We start from the raw sequence: 24,847 nt of genomic DNA, 5'->3' as shown, positions 1-24,847 counted from the left end.
TGTCCTCTATATTGATTTCCCATTATCAATGCTCCCTCCCAGTGGAGTCATTAGTGGCGGGATCAAACAGACAGACAGAGATGCAGACGAATACCAGTTACTTACACCAGCACAGGGAGATCACCTTACCTCCCCCAGGGTAGGAAGGCCAAAGTGGAGCAGAGGAAACGAGGGGAAAAGAGGATGGATGGTGAGGAGGGGGTACAGTGGACGGACGAGTGCAATGGGGGAACAGATGGAGATGGCAGGGAGGAAGAGGAAGGAGGTGTGGTTTCACAGTGGAATGTTCACATGGAAGATGCCCTGTGATTACTTTATTTGGGTCCCTTGTCTTTTGAAGCCCAGGCTTTGTCACCTCCTCGAAAAACTTTTTGCTTTCACATGAAAGTGGCAACTTATTTGTCAAGGCTCGAATGGTCACTCATTTTGGGTAAGGATGCAATGATGAATGGTAGGCATGAAGCCCCAGTGAGTGAATGGAATATGAAACACGAGACGCTCATTGTGCCGCCGCCACACTTTATCATGTTTTTATTCTCCATGGATTTAATGAACTTATACTTTGAATCAGCTCCATCCGTCTTATTCACGTCTGCCTGCAGGCCAGCCTTGGGGGTAGTGGTCAGAAACACACACACATGCACACACACGCCACTCAGACGGGGGTGACCCTGGTCTGCCCCCCTGCTGACCCCCAATCTGTTCCCCAAACTCACACCATGAGAGTCAGGGGCACTCTGGGATGGACATGCGCACACACACATGCTGGCTGGCATTTAGTTCAATGTGTGATGTGACGAATATCTCCTCAGACAGTGCCATGTGTAGGCAACGTGCGTACGGACACTGTGTGTATGTCTTAGTGTGTGCGCTGCCGTACCCTCTGCCCCCTCCCACTGGTGTTAATTGATTCTTGGTGAACTTTCCTGATTGGTGTGAGGACCCCCAGAGGCTGGCCTTGTCTTTGCTGATGCCCCACCACTTCTCATTTGTGTGGCACCTTTACACACACACACACATGCTTGCAGTAGGCCACACACCGTATAAATATACAATCTATGGTATATCTCTATCGCTCTATATATGTGTGTGTGTGTGTGTGTGTGTGTGTGTGTGTGTATGCCAGACACACGCACGTGCACGCACACACGCACACACGCACACACACATGCACGTATGCACACCCACATATGTCTATCAGGGGGATTTCACACCCTGGTAAAGAGGAAGCTGGCTAGCTGACACGAGCAGATTGCAGATCATGAGACGCTTCATAGGAAGAAAAAAGTGTGTTTTTGAGGTGTGTGATGAACAATATAGGTGTGTGTAGGTGTGTGTGGTTGTGTACGTGGGAGGAGGATGAGGAGCCAGAAAGACAGTAAGAGAGATGAATCTCCGCTTATTAATTTCCAGCCGCGGCCCCTCTGTGAGATGTTAATATAGGGCTGATTGTGGCTAATTTCTTATTAATTGCCATCAGCGAGTACACAGTGGCCGGTAATGTGGCTAATTTGTTTAAATGAATTTGGTTATCTGCGGCATGTTAATTGCTGCAGGTGGCCAGCAATATACCCCTCTGCCACACACACACACACATACGCACACACACTTTGTTTATGGCAAGATATTTTACCTCTATTTTAAACCTCAGATTTACCAAACATCACAATGCAGTAGGAATTTTTGATCAATTATATACGTACATACTACGTCTTTGGCTTTTTTGAAGAAGTTATGTTGTTGCAGTTTGGTTGAGCTTGGAGGCTCCACTGTTGAGATAAACCTTGGTGTCCAAATATTGGGACAATACTTTGGTTACCTTTAAAGCTACATGAGTGGTGAAAATGATTGAAAAACACATAATTGTGCAAAATTTGATGGGCACACCAATTGATTATTTGAATAATTATTTAAATTGTTGATTTTCCTGGAAATGATTGTTGATTTGTGAATGAATCAAACGAGACACAATGGAATGCAGTTCTTGGTTGCACCGATGGCATTGAGTCAGTCTCAACCAGTTTGTCATCTGAAGAACAATAACACCTTTAGATACGCAATGCTTCTCGCACAATGCACTGAGCATCCAACAGTTCCTGTCTGAGATATTATGTACTGGAGCAATCTCGCTACATACCACACCTGGCCGTGTGTGATAATTTTTTCCCACTTTTCCAAGCTCACGGGAGTCATGTTGTGGTATGTGTTTGTTTCTGTGCGAGTAGATATGGTAGTTTGATCTGAAAATAAAAGCTTACATGCCAAAGTCTACCTGTAAGTCTAGAAAGCCCGTTGTTGCACTATTAATAAATTCGTCATCAGCTTCATTACGCCTCCACCTCCCCCGTCCGTCTCCATGTCCACACAAAGGGGACAGAGGGACGCATAACTCCTTTCCTTTTGTTTGAGTGTTTATGGCTTCCGTAAGAGGCTTCAACGACCACTGAGGAACCGGAAGATACACAATCCAAATCCCTCTATAAAAGAGGAGATACCCTCTGGGCAGCTATAGCTCATAGTTGGCCTGATTTAGTGGCAGCCATGGAATCCGGGCTTGAATAAAGACAGAGCGAAAGAGAGAGAGGGAGAGAGAAAGAGAGAGAGAGAGAGAGAAGGAACCATAGCTCCCCATGTGATAAATAGCCCAGGCTCCCTCTATTACATTAGCCGTCCGGGCCGATAGATTGCGAGCCCAATAGACCCGGACGTATGCGATTGGTTTCTCATATAAAAGTTGCATATTAAATTCCTTCACAGGACTGTGTCCCCCAAGCAGGAAGGAGGGAAGAGTTGGAGAGAAGCTGAAAAAGAAAAAGAAAAAGAGTTTTCCGTGGCAAAGAATAAAATATGGCAGGCTAGGGGATGTATAGCTGCGTGGTAGGAAAGACAAATTGTGATGTCATGTATTTAATAAGTTCATGGATATTGGGTGAAGAGTGCTTCTCTCCATCCATTTAATCAGTATCGCTTCCCAATGAAGATTTCTTCCTTTCACTCCCGCCCTTCGCTTGCCATCCGTGCTGCAGCTGCTCTCGTATGCTAACAGCCCATCTAATTGTTTCTCAGCTCATTAGCATGCGGATGCTTTAATAGTAATTAATCCGTCATTTGTCGACAAGCAAACACGGGCCGTTGAGGTTTCTCTCGAGGTGTACGCTCATAATGTACTCGTCAATGGAGAGTGTACCCTGCTAATTTAGCTCATCACAGTTAATTGGTTGTTAAGTGCCGTTAATTACCAAGCAGGCAGGGGGATTTAGGTCATCAGAAAGAAAGGGGACAACAATGACTGGCCCCTCGCCTGCCTTAATGGCTTTTATATGAACTTTTGAAAAGTGGGATAAATGACTAAACACTGACCCGCTTCGCTTTTCTGTCTGATCACTTCTCCTTGCTTCCCTCCATTTGCTGTCCCTTCCGCCGTTGCTGCCTCACTGTCTCTTTCTCCAGATATTAACTCATTAAGTTTTTTTCATTATTTTTAATAAAAGATGAGTTATGGCTTCAGCCTCACTGAGGCAACATCCCCCAACCTCCTCCTCCTCCTCCTCCTCCTCCTCTCGCTCCCTCCTCCTTCATCCATTCTTCAGCGCCCCACCGCACATCTCTCCTTCCTCGTTGGTCATATTGTGCCTCCGCCAAATCCGTTTGACCCCCAAACTGCAGCCAGTGACCCCTGCGTTGCTGGTTTCAACCTTCTGTCCATCTTCTTTGCTTTCGCCCCCCTCGACCGCATCGATCAATCATCTCTATTCCTCATAGCTCTGAAAAGTGTTTATATGGCATTCATAAGATTTATGATTCATGATGCTCTTCCTGTGTGTGTGTGTGTGTGTGTGTGTGTGTGTGTGTGTGTGTGTGTGTGTGTGTGTGTGTGTGTGTGTGTGTACAAAGGGAGAAAGAAGAGAAGAAAAGGAGGAGGGCTTGTCGATGACACCGTTGAATAATGACAATATTTATGATTGATAGCTTCGATAGAGATACTTATATATGAGTGTGTGATTCTGACTGCAAGCCTTTTTTTTTCTAAAACCCTCCCTCACATAAATGTTTTGTCTAGGAAGTAATGATGAATGGTTTTCATGTAGCGTGAGCAGTCCGTATGGTCATCGTTCCAAACGAGACAGAGGGATGGATGCCTTGAGTGACCAACAGAGCGAAGCGTGATGTACGGCAGTGGACCTACAGGCGCTCTTAAAGATGAAAGCATCATAAATAAAATTGTAATTGCTGTCCATTGAAGAATTTGTGAAACTTTCTGAACACGTCAACCACACAGGTTTTTAAGACATGATAGCAGCGTTTAAAGCGATTTCTGCTGAGTGTTTGCCATTTTCCCCACGTAAACCCTTTCCAAGGCACTTGGATTGCTGGATTCGTAGTGGTTACTTTTTATTGTGGTTGTAAAATATCTTCTGTTTTGCTCGCCACTTGATAGGGTACAACATTGCAACCAAATGGTCGACAACAATATTGTTTTGGAGAGTTTTGTCAAAGAGAGTAGTGAGTTCTTCTTCATCATTGGTCTGAGCCACATTTGTGGTCCAGGACTACTTTGGTGTTTTTTTTTTTTTTTTTTTTAAATATAAATATTGTTTAAAAATATACAGTACTGTACGATGTGGATCGACATTGTCCCAGCTATGCCTCCTGTAAAACCTGCTTTTGCCGTCGCTGGTAAATGTGATTTAAAATGTAACTGTGGATAAAGTGGTTGTAATTTGAGCATTTTTATGAGTAAATATTATCCGGTGGCTGATTTCTAGACGATGTGAACTGAATCGAGTAAAATTGAAGAGATTGATGGGTTTAAAAGTCTTTCTACAATCTGGTTAATAAATGAAGTTGTAATTTCTAATAATTAAACAGCCTGGAGGAGGATGTACCGTGGAGAAAAGAAAAATATAGTTATAGTTAACTTTAGTAGCACACGAGAAAAGACTAAATAAACAGCACGTCCCAAAAGTCAACGCCTTTTCAGTTTTTTGATTATACTAATTCAGCCTTCATAAAAAAATTGGAAATAGTTGAAGATCTATTCTGGAAGGAAGGAAGGAAGGAAGGAAGGAAGGAAGGAAGGAAGGAAGGAAGGAAGGAAGGAAGGAAGGAAGGAAGGAAGGAAGGAAGGAAGGAAGGAAGGAAGGAAGGAAGGAAGAAAGGAAGAAAGGAAGAAAGGAAGAAAGGAAGAAAGGAAGAAAGGAAGGAAGGAAGAAAGGAAGGAAGGAAGGAAGGATTCTCATATGGACACAGTTGTGTAGACTTTACACTCCAGAAATGTTTCCTTTCATTTCTCTTTAGCGTTTGACTGGAGACCACCTCCCACCCTGTTAAGTGCCATTAAACAAAAAACACTCTCACAGGGTCTTCAAGGAAAGCTCAGATGGGATTGTTTGGTAAGCCTACACATGTTTTTCTTCCCTACTTACTGTCCCCAAGAGCACAATGACCTCTGTAAGTGTTTAAACGACTTTTCATATGGCTTGGTGCTGCGGGTGAGTAGACCAACCTGGGTAGAAGATCCTGGGTGAGCGATGTGAACTAAGAAATTGAGATCCAGTGTGACATCCATCCTGTGAGAAAACCTCTAGTCTGATGAAAACAATATTAAAGTCCCATGGGCATCTGTACAGTTATTGCTCATCATCTGTCCAAAACATCGTGGTTCTTTTTCCAGAACTTTATCTCATATCCTCAGAGTACTTTTGGTTCTCAGCCAGAATGACCATCAGGTTCTTGTTTACTTCTCTCACCATGGTACTTTGCACCCGATTACTTTGTTTGACCCACAGCCAGCTCGAGGAAGACCTTAATGCCTTTATTACATTTCTTGTTCATTAGATTTAACACAGATTTGAACGCCAGTTAAACGTATGTAGAAACATACAGACAAGACAAATGGGGCACCTGTTACATTTTAAGCGTGACAACAGGTCATGAATATTTGTCATATTTCATTTTAATCCATTTACACTTGTATCTAAAAAGTATTAGCTTTTTGCATGAAACTAACATAACCTACAGTCTGTGAGAATATTTGCAATGGTTTGGAAAGCACTTTAGCATGTATTCAAAGCTGTAAATAGAGCAACTATATGAAGTAAAAAGTAGTAATATACTGTATTTCTGATACGATAAATTGATAGAGTACATTTGCCAACATTCTCGCCAAAGAGTCATTGGAAATAAATGTACTCATGCATTTGCAGTACATTCCATGCTACAAATTCCAATAACACAGACTTCTGACAATACATCAAGTGATAATGAGGTCACTTTAATAGCAATGCTTTGTTTTAGACCAGTATAGTACGCTGACCATATAGTCACAGTTCATCTTGTGGTACTTGATGCTACCACAAGAGGACGCACTTGTCTTAAACGTCCAGCTGCACTGTTTGTGCTAAAGGGCCAGTATGTTGGTGAACATATTAAGTCCTTCAGGGATCTGCCAGGATGACTCTATTTGCTCTCAGTTGCCATAGTCCGTGTCCATTGATGTTTCTTGTGTGTGAAGAGAGGTGGTGCTGTAGAGGTCTTTCGTTTCCACTCTTAGATTAAGACTAGTGTGTGACAACAGGCGTTAACGTGAGACTGAAATTCGGGCCTCTCATTTTTTGTCATTACATGAGGAACCCACAAAAGCCAAGTCAAGTCAAGTTGATTTGTATAGCCCTAAATCACAAGCAGTCTCAAAGGGCTTCACATAGACAAACAATTGACAATTATTCTCAAATCATCCCCTGATCTTAAGCTCCCAAAAGGGCAAGGAAAAACTAAAAAAAAAAACCTTCCAGAGGAAAAATGAGAAACCTTGAGAAGGGACCCCAGATGGAAGGATCTCTCCTTTCAGGATCACCAGGCTGCAATTGGATGCAGAGAGGGCACATAAAATACGTAATGTGAAAATCAATGAAAAAGTGGATGTGCAAGTCAAAGCGAAGAGCTGCCGGAGGTGCCCTCGATTGTCCTGGCAAAAGCAAAAATGAAAATGAATCTCCTCAATTTACAATAGCTTTTATTGCTGTTTAGTGCAATGCAATTATTAATGTGGTAATCCTGGTAATTCTCAAGCATTCTAAATTGTTTTATTATTATTTTTTCGGCCGCAGATTTAGTACACGGACTAACATAGCATCGAAAACATCTCTGTGTGTCATCACTGATGCTGGAGTGGTTCATTTTTTTGACATGCATGTAGGCAGCGCGTGTTCAGTTTTCACTCAGTGACTGTGGGTGCCTTCTATAATGTGCCCTGTAACTGACTAGAGGTTGAGTCAGCTCACATAGGTGGTGACTATCAACGATCGTCCGCATTGCAGAGAGCATATTAGTTTACCTTTTAAGTGCCATCAACATTGCTGTCAGTTGTGCCCTTTACAAATTGGGTCAAGCTTGTGTTAGTCCTGCTATTTGTCTCTTGTGGCATGAAGTTGTGAACAGTTTGACCCGCTCTGCAGCTGGCAGATGCGTGTCCACACAGCAGCGTGACCTCCATGAGCTGTTCTCTGCCTAAAGTAGAGGAACATCAAACAAAGGCAACAATTGCCAATTAACATTTTATTGTCGAAAAGTAAACAAAATCCACGATCAAACTCAAAGCTATGAGATTTCATCAAGTGAACTTTCTTTCAGCGTGACTTTTCTCATTCATAAATACTTTTGGAGAATTTCAACTAGAACCATATAACATAAGAACCCACTTGATTTTGGATGGTACCCAACAAGACATAGATGGTAGACGGTAGAGTTGTCCCAATCATGTGATCTGCAATCAGGGTCACTCACACTTTTCAGCTGATTGATATTGGCTAAAAAGGTCATTTTTTTTGTTCCCCACTAGTCTTCAAAGTTTTAAGGATCATTTACCATTACTGCAGAAAAGCTATTGATCTTGAATATCCTCCAAAGTCATATGATCAACGTCTTAGCATGATCTGTCAGCAAATTTATAATAATGTTGGCATTGGCAATTTGGCTAAGTTGCTGTTATTTTAAATGTTGGCTTGTACATCCTTTATCTCAGAATTCTGAAGCTGAAATACTTATTTCGCCAAAGAATGTTAGGATGAATCTTCTTGAGTTGGAACAATATTTGATCCAAGAAGCTAAGGTGAACATTCATAAAGGTACATGTAGGAGAACTGTTCTCAGGCTGCAATTCAGAGCCTACGCTCATTGATTGTGCTTTATTAAAGAAATGCTTCTCCGAAATAACCTTTCACATAACATGTGTATGTATACCTGCTATTGTTTCGGTGGCAGAAGTATGTCTGCTCCTCCACCCACTGTATGTCGGCCAACGACATCTTAGTAGGTGCGTGTAGGCGGACCTGAAGTCCCTGTTAAGAGCTCCGTAGAGGATGGGATTGAGGGCTGAGTTGGCATAACCCAGCCACAGCACGATGGAAAATTCTGGCACTTTGTTAGGGTCGGGATTTTCCTGTAGGCCAAGCGCCGTGAACAGGATGAAGTAAGGCAGCCAGCACACTACAAAGGCTCCTATCACTGCGGCGAGCGTCACTGTGGCCTTGTGCTCCCGCAGTGCCGATGCCGGGACACTGGAGAGGACAGTTGTGACAGCCGATTGGTGGCTCGTGTAGGTGGTGATGCACGTGGGCCGAGCACTGATGATGCGCTTGATCTGTGCCCGTGCGATGCGAAGTATTCTCAGGTAAGTGCAGCACATGACCAGCAAGGGCAGATAGAATGTGAGAAGCGAGTCGGTCAGCACGTATGGCCTGTTGAGCTCAAAGCGACATGTCCTCTCGGGAGTCTGCTGATCGTAGTTTTGCACTGTCCCATTGACGGTGTTCCAGCCCATGTAGATGGGCAAGAAGGACACCCCCACCGACACAGTCCAGACGCTCGCCATGGCCACAAATACTCTCCAAGGCAGAACCAGGGAGCTATATCTGAGCGGCATTGTAACGGCCAAATAGCGGTCCATACTTATGGCCAGCAGCGTAAGAATGGAGGCGGTGCAGAGCATGACGTCCATGGAGATGTAGAAGTTGCAGAAGACCGGGCCCAACGGCCAGTCGTCGGTGAGTTGCAGGTGGGCCGAGAAGGGCAGCACGGCCAGGCCGAGCAGAAGGTCGGTCACCGCCAGTGACACGATGAAGCAGTTGGTCAGACAGCGAAGGCGTCGTGAAGCGCACACCGCCAGGCACACCAGCACATTGCCGATGATGGTCAGAAGGATTAGAAGGGTCAGGATGAGACCCACTGCTATTTTGGACAGCATGGCTGCTTGGCTTGCACCGGATTCAGCCTAGTAACATCCTGATTTTTTACCCTTCAATTAACCAATACATAAAATCTATCAAAGATACATCTTATTCCATGTACAGTAAGTGTGCTTCCAATGATCAGGCTTCTTGCAGTCTCATCCAAGTGACTCCATGTCTCTCTGTACTCTCAGTGTAAGATAACTGTAGAGGTGGAATCCATTGTTCCATGTTGTGGTCCTGAAGGCAGAGATCTTCACCGGTGTTGAATCTAGTGAATGGCTTCAAGCACACCGTCTTCCATGGCTTTACTACCATCTAGTGGGCAGAAAGTGACAAAACAATCAAGTGAGACATTATTTTCATCCAGTTGAGCATTTGACAATAAGGATATTTTGGTGTTCATTTCTATGTTGTGTGAAGTTTTTAATACTTCTGATGGAGGACCAAAACCTCCACTTAGCGCAAATGAAGAAAATAATCACTGAATCTTGAAATCAAAAGTGAGCATAATTGAACAGGCAGAAAGGTAATGTGGAGTATCTATCTGTGAATTGTTTTAGACTTTCAGCTGAATTTTCAAATTAAATTATTTGATTTGCCAAACCATTAGGGCGAATATGTGTTATTTGAAGATAACTGCTCAAAAGTACTAAAACTGCTTGAAAGAACTTAAAGATAAAAAAGATAGTCACTGACGTATCTTAAACCAATACATGATTGCAAGTAATTCTATTTTATTAATTTCCACAATGTAAAGTTTGTGTTTAAATGCTTTAATTCCTTCATCTTTCTGTACTCTCAATCCACCAGAGCTGCATCAAATGAAAACTGTCATTCCATTTTGCAAGATAACATTTGCTCAGTAATTTGCTTGTGCTACATTTATCAACCACTGGGATTAATTCAGCTGGTTTGTATGTTGACACAGTCTACTGCAAAACCGTTTGCCCGCTTTCCTGTTTAATTCACTGACTGGCCTCCAAAGTGTAGGTATCTATGCAATCTAATGAGATCAATACCAAAGCTGTTGAGTACCATCCCTTTGCAACAAATTTAAAGCTATGTCTCAGTTATTAGAGTGCTGTAAAGTCTGGTTAATTGTGTTTTAGCGCACTTGCGGCCATTCATGACAATGTAGAATACATTAATGTTATGGATTGGCTTTGTATTAGTGTGTAAGGGCACACAGAGATAGTTGTAGTATTTTTCTGCTCTAGTACAGCATTAATAATAATAATAATAATTCATTAAATTTGTATAGCGCTTTTCAAAAACCCAAAGACGCTTACAGGGAAGAAGGCAAAGACAAACAGGAGGGGAGGGGTAGGGGGACGGGGAAGAGACAATGGGATAAAATTAAGACGAGGAAACCAGTTATGGGTAGGGGAGGTCATAGGTTTGAGAGAAGAGGTAAGTTTTTAGACGAGACTTAAATATGGGGAGTGTGGGTGAGTCACAGATAGACTGAGGGAGAGAGTTCCAGAGTCGGGGTGAAGTGCAGGAGAAGGCTCTGTCCCCAAAGGATTTGAGTTTAGATTTTGGGACTGTCAGACGTGAGGTGTTGGAGGATCGGAGGGGGCGGTTGGGACAGTAGGGGACAAGGAGGTCGGATAGGTAAGTGGGAGCCAGGTTGTGGAGGGCTTTGAAGGTGAGGAGGAGTATCTTGAAGATGATGCACTCCTCAATGGGGAGCCAGTGAAGAGAGCGGAGAACAGGAGTGATATGTTCACGGGACCGGGTGTGGGTAAGGAGACGGGCAGCAGAGTTTTGGACTAGTTGCAGTCTATGGAGTGAGTGAGCAGTGATTCCAGTGAAAAGGAAGTTGCAGTAGTCAAGCCGGGATGAGATGAAGGCGTGGATGAGGGATTCAGCGGCAGGGAGAGAGAGGCAGTGCCGGATTTTGGCAATGCATCGGAGGTGGAAGTAGGAGGTCTTGACAACTGAGCTAACGTGAGGGTGAAAGGACAGTGTGGGGTCAAAAATAACGCCAAGGTTGCGTGCCAGGGGGGGAGGGAGTGATGTTTGTGGAGTCGATGATGAGTGTGATGGATCCAGTTTTATTAAGGGAGGATTTAGTGCCTATGAGGAGGAGCTCTGTTTTATCACTGTTGAGTTTGAGAAAGTTGTGGGACAGCCATGTTTTTATTGTAGAGATGCAGGTTTCAAAGTGGGTGAGGGAAGGGTTATGGGTTGGTGTGGTGCGTATATAGATCTGGGTGTCATCAGCATAGCAGTGGAAGTCCAGATTAAGTTTGTGGATGACATTACCAAGAGGAAAGAGGTAACAGATGACTAGGAGGGGGCCAAGAACTGAGCCTTGGGGGACCCCTTGTGTAACTGGGGAGAGGATGGATGTGTGACCGGAGAGAGAAATGAACTGGTTTCTGTTGGTGAGATAGGAGGTGAGCCAGTCAAGTGCAGTGCCCTCAACACCTAGTTGGCGCAGCCTTTGGAGGAGGATGGAATGGTTCACAGTGTCAAAGGCTGCGCTAAGGTCAAGTAGTAGTAGGATGTTGAGGGCACCAGAGTCAGCGGAAATGAGGAGATCATTGGTGACTTTAACAAGAGCTCTTTCAGTGCTGTGAAGTGGGCGGAATCCGGACTGGAAGGGTTCATAGAGGTTGTTGCACTGGAGATGGGTGTGGAGTTGGGCGGAGACAATGCGTTCAAGGATTTTGGAAAAGAATGAAAGGTTGGAGATGGGACGGTAGTTGGAGAGGTTGAGTGGGTCCAAGGTGGGCTTTTTGAGGACGGGGGTGATGGCTGCAAGCTTATAGACAGTGGGAAAGTGGCCGAGGGATAGAGACTGATTAAAAAGGGTGGTGAGGTAAGGAAGGAGGACAGGGAGGCAGGCCTTAGTTAAGGTCGTTGGAAGGGGGTCGAGAGAGCAGGTGGTTGTCTTGGATGCGGTGATGATGTCTAGGATGGTGGAGAAGTCGACAAGGGAGAAGGCAGTGAGAGAGGGGAAGGGCGGGAGATCGGGAAGGGGGGGCAGGAGAGGAGGGGAGGTGGGGTAGGAGGAGTTGTTGATGGTGACGGTCAGAGAACTGTTGATTTGGGCAATTTTGTTGTTAAAGCTGACAAGGAAGGAGTTACAGAGGGCGGGTGAGGAGGGTGGCTTGGTAGCCGGTGGCTGGAGCAATTTGTTGACGGTGGAGAACAGTATGCGGGGGTTCTGGTTGGTGTTATTAATGAGAGATGAGAAGTAAGCAGATTTGGCAGCAAGAAGAGCATCACGATAGGAGGAGATGTGTTGTTTAAAGGTTTCAGCATGAACGGTGAGGCGGGTTCTTTGTAGAGGCGTTCGAGTTGACGGCCAGTTTGTTTCATGGAGCGGAGTTGCGGGGTGTACTAAGGGGCAGAGTTAGTGAATGTAACAGAGGAAGTTTTCCAGGGGGCTAGGGAGTCAAGGGAGTCGGAAAGGATGTTGTTGAGCATGGTGGCAAGGTCATCAGGGGAGGAAAAAGTGGGGTTGGAGGGAAGGGCAGATGATAAGAGCTGGCAAAGCGTGTACGGGTTTATAGTCTTGATGTTACGGTAGGAGATGGTGCGCTTTGTGGAATTATGAGGCGAGGGTAGAGGGGCGGAGAAGAGGATGCAGAGATGATCAGACAGTGGAAAGGTGAGAGGACGGGGTTTGGATGTGAGTGGAAAGGAGGAGCATACTATATCCAGGGTGTGGCCTTTGGTGTGGTTGGGGAAGTTGATGTGCTGGGTGAGATGAAAGCAGTCCAGAAGGGAGATGAAGTCAGACGTCAGTGGAGCAGTTGGCTGGTCGATGTGGATATTGAAGTCACCGATGAGCAGGAGGCGATAGGAGACTGAGGATACAATGGTGAGGAGTTCAGAGAGTTCAGAAAGAAAACACGGATGTGACTTTGGGGGGCGGTAGATAAGAACAGCAGTAGTGGAGTTGGGGAGGGAAAAAGCGAGATATTCAAAGGATGAAATAGATGGGAGGTTCAGGTCCAACTCAGTGATGTGTAGGGACTGCTTGTGGAGGACAGCAACACCACCTCCTCGCCCAGCGAGGCGGGGTTTAAAACAACAACAAAGTGATATTAAAAGGCATCTATAGATATCTTTTAAGAATGGCATTGTTAACTTTTTTTTGTTACCAATTATAGCAAGGACGCCAAATTGGACTCGCAAAAGCACTGCTAACAGTACTGTTCTGTGAGATGGAGTTTAAGGTTTTTGCTCCCATCTTGTCAGCAAAAACCCTGTCACAGGAAAATTATTTAAGATTTAGCCTGAATTTGTACAAGTAGGTTAGAACACATTATAGAGCAAGTCAAGCACTATTCACAATATAATAAAAAAAAGATAAAACATTAGTAGATACATAAAATGCATTATAATCTTCCCAAGTGATCTAATTTGACTTTCCCCCAACCTTTTGACTACAAATCAGTGTTTGACTACTTTTGGCACAACTGAGTGTCCAATTACCATAGGCCGGCCTACAAGGAGCTGAATAGCAAATTTCACAAGTGCTTGCGCTATGATTTTCATCAATTTCTTTTAAACAGTTTCCCTTTATCTAGCTATCTTTATCTTTATATGGTTACAATTTGACATCATGAGAACTAGACAGCGCCAACTCCCTCCTCATTGAGAGGTTTTAAACAGGATCAGGGTCTCAGAGTGAAGCAGCCCCTGGTCTTAGTACGGATATCACCGTATCATCTGCAGGTTGCAAAAAAAACCCCAACCTTTTTGCCATTGAGCTCCTGTTTAAAGAATATCAAGATGTGCAGAAAGTATTTAAACATGTAACAGTTGAACAAGAAGTTTAGAGTAGATCAAATTAAGTTCATCTATAAGTTGCCACGCATTTTCAGTTTGTCTTGAAATCTCACCCATAGGCCAAATATTAACACTTTTTTTGTGAGTAGTGTAATTACATTAGGTGTTTGTATGAAAAACACGTCGAGGCCATCATCTATTCAGGTGTGTGTGTGTGTGTGTGTGTGCGTGTGTGTGTGAGCGTGCGGGTGCGTGCGGGTGTTTGTGTGCTGTCCAGATTAAACATTTTAGAATGACGAAATAGTAAATTTGTTTCCATGCCTTCCGTCATTCAGCTCAAGCGCTTTGCAAAGGAGCCTTTAGGGTCCAATTTGCAGCATCTAGAATTCCCATCACTTCGTCGATTATTTATGGGAAAAAGATGAAGAGCAGCCACAAAGAACTTGTCAACGTGCCGCTTTACCAGACATGATGTGACTTAGTGACGACGAGTAATGACGACTTCTCAGCTGCAAGGCAGCTTTTGATTTTTGAGATTCTCCAAATACCAAGTGCTCATTTGCAACCTTTTTTGAAATCTTTTTATTTATTTATTTATTTTATATCAGCCAGATGTGTCTTTTCGGAATATCCTCTCTTCCTCTGGCTAATAAGCAAAAAACATCATGGAAATTGTCCAACGTGTGGTGTGAAGTAAATTGCTTCAATGCTTATTGGGATGAATTGGATTGCTTCTTTGTAGCAGCAAGAATTCGTCTAATACTTACTTTGAAAATGTCGACAGAGCATCAAATTTGGCTTCATTCCCATTTCCTTTCCCTCTTTCATTAATTTACAGTATGTCATCACATTAAGGACATCCGCAATCCAAATGGCTGTGACGAAGGCAAGTGCCTTGAAATTACAAGCAAAAGCAACTTACATTTCTAAAATTTGATCAGCACAATAAAACGATGCTTCGTTTTAGGTTTCTGGGTAAGAATGTACTATTTTACTTCTTTTTGTGACCTTTTTAGTATGCCAAGCATGAAAGCAAAAGGTATTGTTCAATTGCCAAGTTGATGTGATAAGTTTTAATTATTGTAAATATGTGTTAGAAAAATACTTCCCGGTCTTACATAAAAAGCAATCAGATGAACTTTGATAATAATGTGTCAGTAACCAGACCTCATAACTTCATGTTAAAACCATTCTAATTGTAGGCTACCTGATGTATTTTGGGGTTTAATTGCAGTTGGCAGATCACCTCAACTGTGCATTCCCGGCCGACAGCTGATATTGTCCTTGCACTACTCAGCAACCTATGTGACTTGATGTTAGCTGGATGTTGTCAAGTTTTCTGTTTCCTTCTAGCAGTGGGGAACTCAAGTACACTCGTATCTCAATTTTATGCACACATCAATTGTCCCAAAGCTTGTATGGCATGCATATCTCAGGGTGCCACTGTGGTTCCTTGGCACCAAGGCACAAGATGCTACTTTCACAATAGACTTGGCCTGAGCACAGAAACAGCAAAGAAATGAGTTCATATCAAAGATGAGCGAGCTGTGAATTGCAAATATTTGGAGGAATACTGACACTGAGGTCTACGCTCTATTGTGGGCTTTTCTATTATTGAACATGTATGGATGACTACAGTATGGATGTGTGAGCCCTCGAGAGAAAAAGCGACACAGAGTTTGTGCCTCTGTAGCACACAGACTGTGTGCATCTTAGGTGTGAAAATGAACATAGCTCCAGAAAGAAGCACCATAGGGGACATAAAACACATGAAATATATATGTGCGCGAACAAATGGCACTCATAAGGGGATCAAGCTCATTATGTTGCCACTGACCTTAGCACACCTTTTGTTACGACAACATTGAAAGTTCCTTGTGGATTTTCTGCGCATTACGAATACAATGCCATTGTGAGGTTGAACCACATACTTTCTTTCTAGCTGGACCTAAAGATAAAGAACCTTCCGATGAACTGCAGTTACTTCCAGTAATATGTGTATAATATCACTATACAAGGAACATGTGTAGACATAGTTATTAACAACCTCAACCTTGACATTATCATTTCATCTCTTCTGTTTCCTCAAGCTATCCTCATTTGACCCATTTTACTTCGCAGTCTGTGAAACCATCTTCCTTTTCCCTCTTTATTTCATTGGTTTTGCTATCTTTTCTTCATTGTCTGTTTTAGAATTATTTTTATTCCTGCTAGATCTTCCTCAATGCCTTGAACCCTCCTCAGCATTCCGAATATGCACAGCCCGCATCAACCTTTCATCGAACCATGAACCTGAAAACTCATTTAAGCCCTTCCCCTACCCCACCCGCACTTCCAATAATCATCTTTGAAAATAGCAAAGAACTGATCCCACTTCCTATGAGTGGACCATTTTCTTTTCAAACTTTTCTTGAACATGCCATTCTAGACTCGACAATATAAGATACATATTGCCGTTAATTCCCCATCTCCTCTCCAATCGTAAATCATAAACCTTCTTTATATCAAAAAATACCGCCTCCACACACTTTTTATTCACCTGTGCCTGCCTAATTTCATGCTCCACACACAACACTGGGTTCATTGTACTCCTCCACTCTTTAAAGTCACTTTGGTATTGTCAAACATATCCTCTTATTTCACTTATTTCACACCAAGCTTGATCCATACTTGGTGCCAACCGTTAATTACCTTCTTCTATCAAGTTTTGCTTTTGTAAATGGTCCACGCTGAAGAGCTGCATTGTAATGTCCTCCAAATCGTCCCTTTTTGTATATTTTAGAATTTTCCTAACCTTGCATCCTTTTTATAGGAAAATCAAATTCTGGCCATCATGATTGAAATTCCCAATCTAAAAGCCTTATTCCAACCTATAATTACTTGTTTACATTCACAATGGCACAATCTTTCTTTATTTTAAAAGTAGGTACTTTTCTCCTGCTTATCATCCTCCAATATTGTTTGACACACATCCCAATTTATTTAATCTTTTCATTTCCTTTCAAATCCACTTCCTGTTATCTGTGATAACTAATACAGTTGGGCTATACCAAGCCCAGCTTTCAACTAACCCTACATCTACTTCCACGCCTACTTTGATCACAACAGGATAGTGGTTTCTTCCAATTGTTATTCCTGCCCATGCAACCAGAGTTAGGTCCATGGCTGACTCTGTAGCGCTCTAGTAACATTAAGGCTTATACCCGTTCCATCATTTCAACATCCTAGGTTACTGTCTTCCATGAATTCTTCCATTACCCTTCCGTTGTCACTTTCTCTTGTATATAAGGACTCCATTGACAATTTATTACCGTAATTTTTGGACTATAAGTCGCATTTGTTTTCATAGTTTGGGTGGGGGGGCTACTTATACTCAGGAGCGACTTATATGTGAATTTTTTCACAAATTTTCAAAATTCAAAAATCCGTGATGTAGTGAAACCACGGTAAACGAACCGCGATCTAGCAAGGGATTACTGTCATTTGACCTGCAAGTGACGTCAGCAGCGCGGCGGTTGTTTACATAAGGACAAAGGATTCTATCACGGGATGACGAAGATGACGAAGGGCCCCACGTTTGAAGGATTTAATGATTTGGAGTGACACAAGGTTTGAAAAACGTATTTATGTTATAGTTATTTGATATATTTTATTTCGTGTAGCAACTTGTATATGTTTTTATCGTTGCAGTTCAGTAGTTGTTGGCTCGTTGAACTCTTGTTTTGTTTACTAAAGAGCCGTTTACCAAACCCACGTGTTTCCTGGTACTTTGTTAACACTACAATATAGTTGTATACTAGATCTGTGTGGCGCGCACGCGCCGTTGTTGACATAAAGGACGAGGAATTTGATCGATGGATTTAATGATTAGGAGTGACACAGATGGTTTGATAATATTGTTGTTATATGATAGTTATTTGAAATATACTTTATGTATCGTTATATGGGTCTGTGGAATAATTAGAAATGCAACTTACGAGTCCGACGTCAGCGGCGCATATGTGGCGCATACCCGGCATTGTTTACATAAAGGACGATCGATGGATTTAATGAATTGGAGTGACACAGATGGTTTGATAAACGTGTTATTTATGTAATACTTATTTGAATAACTCTGAATGTTACTCAGGCCCGTTCTCAGCCCCTCGTTTGTGTATATGTCACGTTGGCATACCGTATCGTTTAGCCTGTTGTTGCTGGTTCATGTCTGTTCTCGGTGTTGGATTTTGACAAATAAATTTGCCCCAAAGGTGCGACTTATACTCGGTGCGACTTATATATGTTTTTTTCACTGTATTGTGCATTTTATGGCTGGTGCGACTTATACTCCGGTGCGACTTATAGTCCGAAAATTACGGTACATAGATTGTAGTAAATTATTATCTTTATGTTTACATTTCTCAACCAACTCTTAACTGCCAAAAACTCCACACCTCTACCTTTCCCCACAACTCTGTATAGCATTCCCTGTTTAAAAAAGATGTAGCATACAACCACCTCTGTTCCAGATCTTGCCATATACCGTAATTTCCGGACTATAAGTCGCGTTTTTTTTCATAGTTTGGGTGGGGGGGCGACTTATACTCAGGAGCGACTTATATATGTTTTTTTCACAAATTTTTACTTGATTATTAAGACATCACTTATAAGTATAGTTGACCACTTCCCATGTTATTTTTAGCATAGTTGATCACTTCACATTCTTTTATATCTTTATCTTGAACATATTCAAAACATAAAAAATAGAGAAAACATCAAATAAACCAATTAACACTTTAAAGCACCATATCCAAGTCCACTGTCTGCTGTATGTACACTTGCTCCATTTTTGGTCCTCTTATATTTATTATTATTATTTATTATTATTTGTTTATTTATCATTTATTCAACACTCTTATTTATTCATTGTTTGTTGTCCTTCATGTAATAGTTGTCCTTAATCACTCTATATGTTACGTCAGGCCCTTTCTCAGCTCTTTGTTTGTGTTTGTCACGTTAGCATACCTATCGTTTAGCCTGTTGTTGCTATCGTTTAGCCTGTTGTTGCTCGTTCATGACTGTTTTTGGTGTGGGATTTTGTCGAATAAATTGCCCCCAAAATGCGACTTATACTCCGGAGCGACTTATATATGTTTTTTTTCACTTTTTGGGGCATTTTATGGCTGGTGCGACTTATACTCCGGAGCGACTTATAGTCCGGAAAATACGGTAGTGTAATAATATCCTCGTCTAACAAAAGCCATGGCTGCCATGTTTATGACTAGATATAATTTCAGATTTTTCTTCCATACGGTCAATAAAGCCTTTAAATTCTTGCCCATGTGAAATTTAACCAGAATTCCATTGAAGGACATATTACATCACCTCACCCAGAAAAACTAGCTTCCTAACTTTCCTCTTGCAGATATTAAGAGGAATTTTTATTTCCAGGTTCATCTGTCTGTCATATTACCAACAGGTTTCTCTCCCTCAGTCTTCTGCACCTCCATATTCTCTGCCCCTGACTAGGCATTGAGAACCAATTCACATACATGTCCATGCCAACCACCGTTGTGACCATGCAGTGTGAGATTGTCGAAACTCTTGCCAAGACAGAAGCGGTAAAGGCTTGTTAACCCATGAGCACAGTAATTTATAGAAAACTAATCTAAAAGCCACTTGTACTGTTATTGTTTTGTGTGCACTATTTTGCACTAGGGAGGGCTAACATTTAATTCTGATTTATACTATTCTTCTTTGTTTCATCACTATTTATCAATTTAGCTTCTCTAGTTGAGGATATAATTGATCCCCTAGTCCTGTTTTATTTTGTACACTGGGTTACATTTACATAAGGTTCAACACTGACTCACATCACAGGTCAATGCTTCGCCCTTCGCCATTGATCCCAAATGCTATGTATACAATGAATTTGTTTCAACTCCATGCGCTGGTGGAGGAGACTCAGCTGGTATATCACTCCCACACACATGCATGCATGCATACACAGACAAACACTGGCGCTGCAAGATGTTTTTATGACTATCTTTGCATGAAATATACAATGAATATGGATGACAAACTATCGTGGTTTTAAAACAAAACCAGACAAGCTGATTAGTCTACATCTACAGAAAATATGGAGTAAATAAAGCCACATGTAATATCACACTGCAACTACCAATACAGTTAAAAATGTTTGCTTTAGCTAAAATATTAAAGAGAAGCAAGTAGAGATCGATCAACTCACCACACGGACCACGTCATCTCATATTGGCTCCTAGAAGGAAGCAAATAAAACCACAGGCATGCTCATGATGTGTGTGTGTGTGTGTGTGCGTGTGTGTGTGTGTGTTTGTGTGTGTGTGAGCGCATATGTGTACATGGGTGTTTGAGCGAGTGTGTTTGGACACCTAATGAGTCCGCGTGTGGGGAAGAAACTAAAGAGACAGAGGGAGCGCCATACACACTCTCTCTCTCTTTGTCTCTTCCTATTGCTCCTCTCCACTCAATCTCACGATAATTTGCATTCAAAGTGATTCCAATAACTGCTCCACTGTATGCTTCAGTGCAACAACCATTTGTGGCAGTTAAGCACTAACAAAGTCTCACCTTTTCTTGGTGGGTTGCTTTAAGGTCACAACATGATTTACAATGCAATGACGTCAATGATCCAATAGCGTTTGTAGTACTTCTTTCTTTTTCTTCTTTTTTTTTTTTTTTTTACTCACTGCTGCAAAAGCATCCATGTACTTCTCCATTGGCACCAAATTGTCAACATTGATGTTTGTAAAACGTAAGCAGAATACGCTAAAAATGATGGCTGCCATTGGGCAAAAGTGTTGACCCTACAGCTGCGCTACGAAGCTGCTTGGCTATGTGTGCTTTTTGTTGTCCCAATTTCAGAGGATCTTGGTATATTGGCCTATGCCAGTTTTTTCTGGAGCTCATTAGTGGAATATACTGCTACGTTTGTGGTTGCCAAGTTCTTCATCGAGCTCCTGCAATTTTCATTCATTCGTCTTCCTCTTTATAATTTTTTTGGCCGCCATTTCTTTGACAGTCTAAAAATTACACCAAAGTTGAGCCAAATGCAAAATCAATATTTAAATAGTAAGTAAATTAAAGATCAATTACATTTAAGGGACCTGAACCCCTCACTTTCAACAACGACATGGGGTTGACAGTCCTTAATAATAAAATTCTGAACAGACCGGACGGTGCATGCTTCAGAGAAGCTTCATGGTTAAAAATGGAATAATCAAGTATGTATTCGTTATGAATAAAGTGATTAATAAAGAAATTCTATCACAGAGGCTTGAAGAGAAGAATTATTTTGAAATAGAAGTTTTTTTTTTTATTTCAGAGACGCATCCCTGTTGACAGATGGCGGATGCGCTTCCATATAAAAACAGGTTGGCGCCTCAGTGACAGGCAAACCGTCAGCTGTCGGTCACAGGACTTTCTTAAAGCGATACATGCACCGGCAAGGGCCCACCCCGATGGTGTTCACATAATAGCAGGAGACTTTAATAGGAACAATCTGAAGACTGTACTCCCACAGTTTCACCAGCACGTTAAGTGCCCAACAAGGACTTTGGACCACGCGTGCTCCAACATCAAGCACGGGTACGGAGCCATGCCCGTCCCCCACCTCGGACAGTCAGACCATCTCTCCTTGCGACTCATCCCCGCATACACTCCTCTCAGACGCAGATCCAGGCCCACCATAAGGACTGTAACAACTTGGCCTGGAAATGCACACAGTCAATTCCAGGACTGCCTTCAAAACACGGACTGGGACCTATTTCACCACCAAGACCTGGCCATGTTCACGGAGTCAGTCCTGGACTACATCAAATTCTGCATGGGAACCGTATGTGTGGACAAAACCATTCGGGTCTTTCCCAACCAGAAACCCTGGATGACCAACCAGGTTTGCTCACTCCTCAGGGCCTGTGACTCTGCCTTCAGGTCAGGCGACAGAGCCCTTTACAGCTCAACTCGGGCTGACCTGAAGAAAGGGATTAAAAAAGCCAAAGCTGAGTACATGAGGAAGATAGAGTCCCACCTCGCCAGCAACAGACCACGAGAGATGTGGCAGGGCATCCAGACCATCACCAACTTCAGGGGCTTTGAGGTGACGTCAGACCCAAGTGAGTCGCTGGCAGAGGATCTCAACTGCTTCTTTGCCCGCTCACTCACTTTGCAGCCTCACTCACCTGCTGTAGCCCTCCCCCCACTGTAAAGCTGCAGGAGGTGAGGCGTGTGCTCCAGGCAGTAAACCCCAGGAAGGCTCCTGGTCCAGATTCAGTACCTGGCAAAGTGCTCAGAGCCTGCGCCCACCAGCTGTCCCTGATTTTCTGCAGGATCTTTAACCTCTCGCTGGCACAAGCAGTCATTCCTACCTGCCTGATGTCAGCCACAATAATCCCCATACCAAAACATTCACCCCCAACCAGCCTCAACGACTACCACCCTGTTGCCTTCACCCCAGTAATAATGAAATGCTGCGAGAGACTGGTTCAACAACACATCAAGGACTGCCTCCTCCCACACTCGACCCTCATCAGTTCGCATACCGGGCGAACAGATCCACGGAGGATGCCATCACCAAAGCTCTGCATGCTCTGTTGAGACACCTGGAACAGCAGCAGAGCTATGCGAGAATGCTCTTTGTGGACTACAGCTCGGCTTTCAATACAATCATCCCAAACGTTCTGGTCACAAAGCTGGACACTCTGGGCCTCCCCCCTCTCACTTGCACCTGGATCAAAGACGTCTTGACCAACAGGCCCCAGACTGTGAGACTTGGCCCCCACCTTTCCTCTACACGCACATTGAGCACTGGTTCACCACAAGGCTGCGTGCTGAGCCCTCTCCTCTACTGTCTTTATACCCATGACTGCAGTCCGGCCCACGGCAACAACATGATTGTAAAATATGCTGATGACACCACAGTGGTCGGGCTGATCTTGAATGGTGACGAGATAGCCCATAGGGAGGAGGTCCAGAAGCTCACGAACTGGTGCTCTGCAAATAACCTGGCTCTGAACACCAAGAAACCAAAGGAAATCATTGTGGATCCCCCTCCCCCATGCATTAACAGCGAGATTGTGGAGAGGGTCCACGACATCAGATTCTTGGGAGTCCAGATCTCTGATGACCTCTCCTGGACACGCAACACCTCAGCTGTCATCAAGAAGGCTCAGCAGCGTCTACACTTCTTAAGAGTCCTCAGGAAGAGCAGTATGGATCGGAAGCTTCTGCTCGCCTTCTACCATTCCTCCATTGAGAGCCTGCTGACGTACTGCCTCACCACCTGGTACAGGAGCTGCACTGCTGCAGATAGAGGGAGGCTACAGAGGACAGTCAAAGCAGCGCAAAGGATCATCGGCTGCCCTCTCCCTTCCCTGACGGACATATACAACACCAGGTGCGTCAGCAGAGCTCACAACATCATCAAAGACAACACGCATCCCGCCTCCCAGCTGTTTGAACTGCTTCCTTCAGGGCGGCGCTACAGAGGCATTCGAACAAGGACTACCAGACTGAAAAACAGTTTCTTCCCAAGCCATCACCGCTCTGAACTCTGAGACAAAACAACACCAGCTATAATACAACACCGATACTCCTTTAAAACTACGTGTAATAACTATTTATTCTCTACCTTCTGTACAAACCTCATTCATGTTAATACATATACCCACATTGAACATACTGTAAATAAGATTTTCTTAACCTTCATTCTTAGACTAATAGCTATACTGTAAATAAGATCTTTCACTTTTATTCTAGATTTCCTTTTATACTTTAAAATTTTGTAATGTTTGCACTAGATAGGGAGGAGCTATCCGAACATAAATAAAGGGCATTCTATTCTATTCTATTCTATTCTATTCTATTCTATTCTATTCTATTCTATTCTATTCTATTCTATTCTATTCTATTCTAAAATCCAAGAAAACACATCTGTCAGCAAGCGCATGGGAAATGATTAACAGTTTGTCGGTTTCTGATTGGTTGCTTTTCCTCTGGTGCAATAGTTTTAAAAAAAAAAAATCAAGATAAAGGTACAAGATGGGACCAGAAAGAGATGACTTTTTTCACAGACTTCTTTCGTAGAGTTTGCATGTTCTGGGTGGATGAAATGACAAAGAACTACATGCATGTTGAATTCCAATACACTTTTGTATTTCATCATAGTCAAAAATAAGAGAATTTCCGTCGATTCCCTATTCATCCTTCTCAATTCTTGTTGAGAGGGGCACACGGCATGCTTGTGTTTGTTTCTCCTGTGGGAATTTTAATGGCCATCATCACTTTTGCCACCTCTGGCCTTTTCCTTCGTCCGAGTCATGTTCCATCTATAGCTCTATCATTGGGTAATTATCAACATCACACTTAAATCCATGGTGCCTTAACAATAAACATATCTCGTGTTTGTTTCCATAACAACAGATTCACATTATACTCTTTAACTTGAATGTCAGTGCTGTAGAAAGATACAGGTCAGCAAAACCTTTTATCACCAACTAGTTAAATATTTATCTAAGAATGCAACCAAGAGTTTGTTCAAAAGCAGAAATGGCCTTTTATTGTTATGAAGATGTATGAATCATGTGTTTTGTCACCACAACAATACCATGATGAGCTACGACAATAAAGCACAGTTGACATTCAAAGGTGGGCTCCTTGGTAAGAAAGAGGGCCTTACGTTGTTTTTGTCTCATGACTTATACAGAGGTACCTTGTAGGGATCGACCGATATGGATTTTTCTATAACCGATGCCGATATTTAACCGATTACTGATATGAGATGCCGATTTTATGGCTGATTGTTAGGGCCGATATCTCGAATTTTGTGCTTTATTTACACACTAAAATGT

At 42.8% G+C, this 24,847-nt stretch overlaps 1 protein-coding gene across 1 annotated transcript; it reads right to left on the bottom strand.

Moving 5' to 3' along the window:
• Window positions 1–5,839: 5,839 nt before the first annotated feature.
• hrh2a (histamine receptor H2a) lies at window positions 5,840–20,334 on the bottom strand. Its single transcript, XM_049754847.2, has 4 exons — window positions 20,209–20,334; window positions 8,242–9,545; window positions 7,337–7,509; window positions 5,840–6,967 (listed from the first exon to the last, which is right to left on the bottom strand). Exons 2-3 carry the CDS (start codon window positions 9,242–9,244, stop codon window positions 7,340–7,342), a joined length of 1,173 nt encoding a protein of 390 aa, XP_049610804.1. The 5' UTR covers window positions 9,245–9,545; window positions 20,209–20,334; the 3' UTR covers window positions 5,840–6,967; window positions 7,337–7,339.
• Between the last annotated feature and the right edge of the window lie 4,513 nt (window positions 20,335–24,847).

This window comes from Syngnathus scovelli, chromosome 1 (assembly GCF_024217435.2).
Source record: "Syngnathus scovelli strain Florida chromosome 1, RoL_Ssco_1.2, whole genome shotgun sequence".
Lineage (NCBI taxonomy): Eukaryota > Metazoa > Chordata > Actinopteri > Syngnathiformes > Syngnathidae > Syngnathus > Syngnathus scovelli.
The sequence above is the reverse complement of the archived record's forward strand: the minus strand, read 5'-3'. Positions and strand labels throughout refer to the sequence as shown.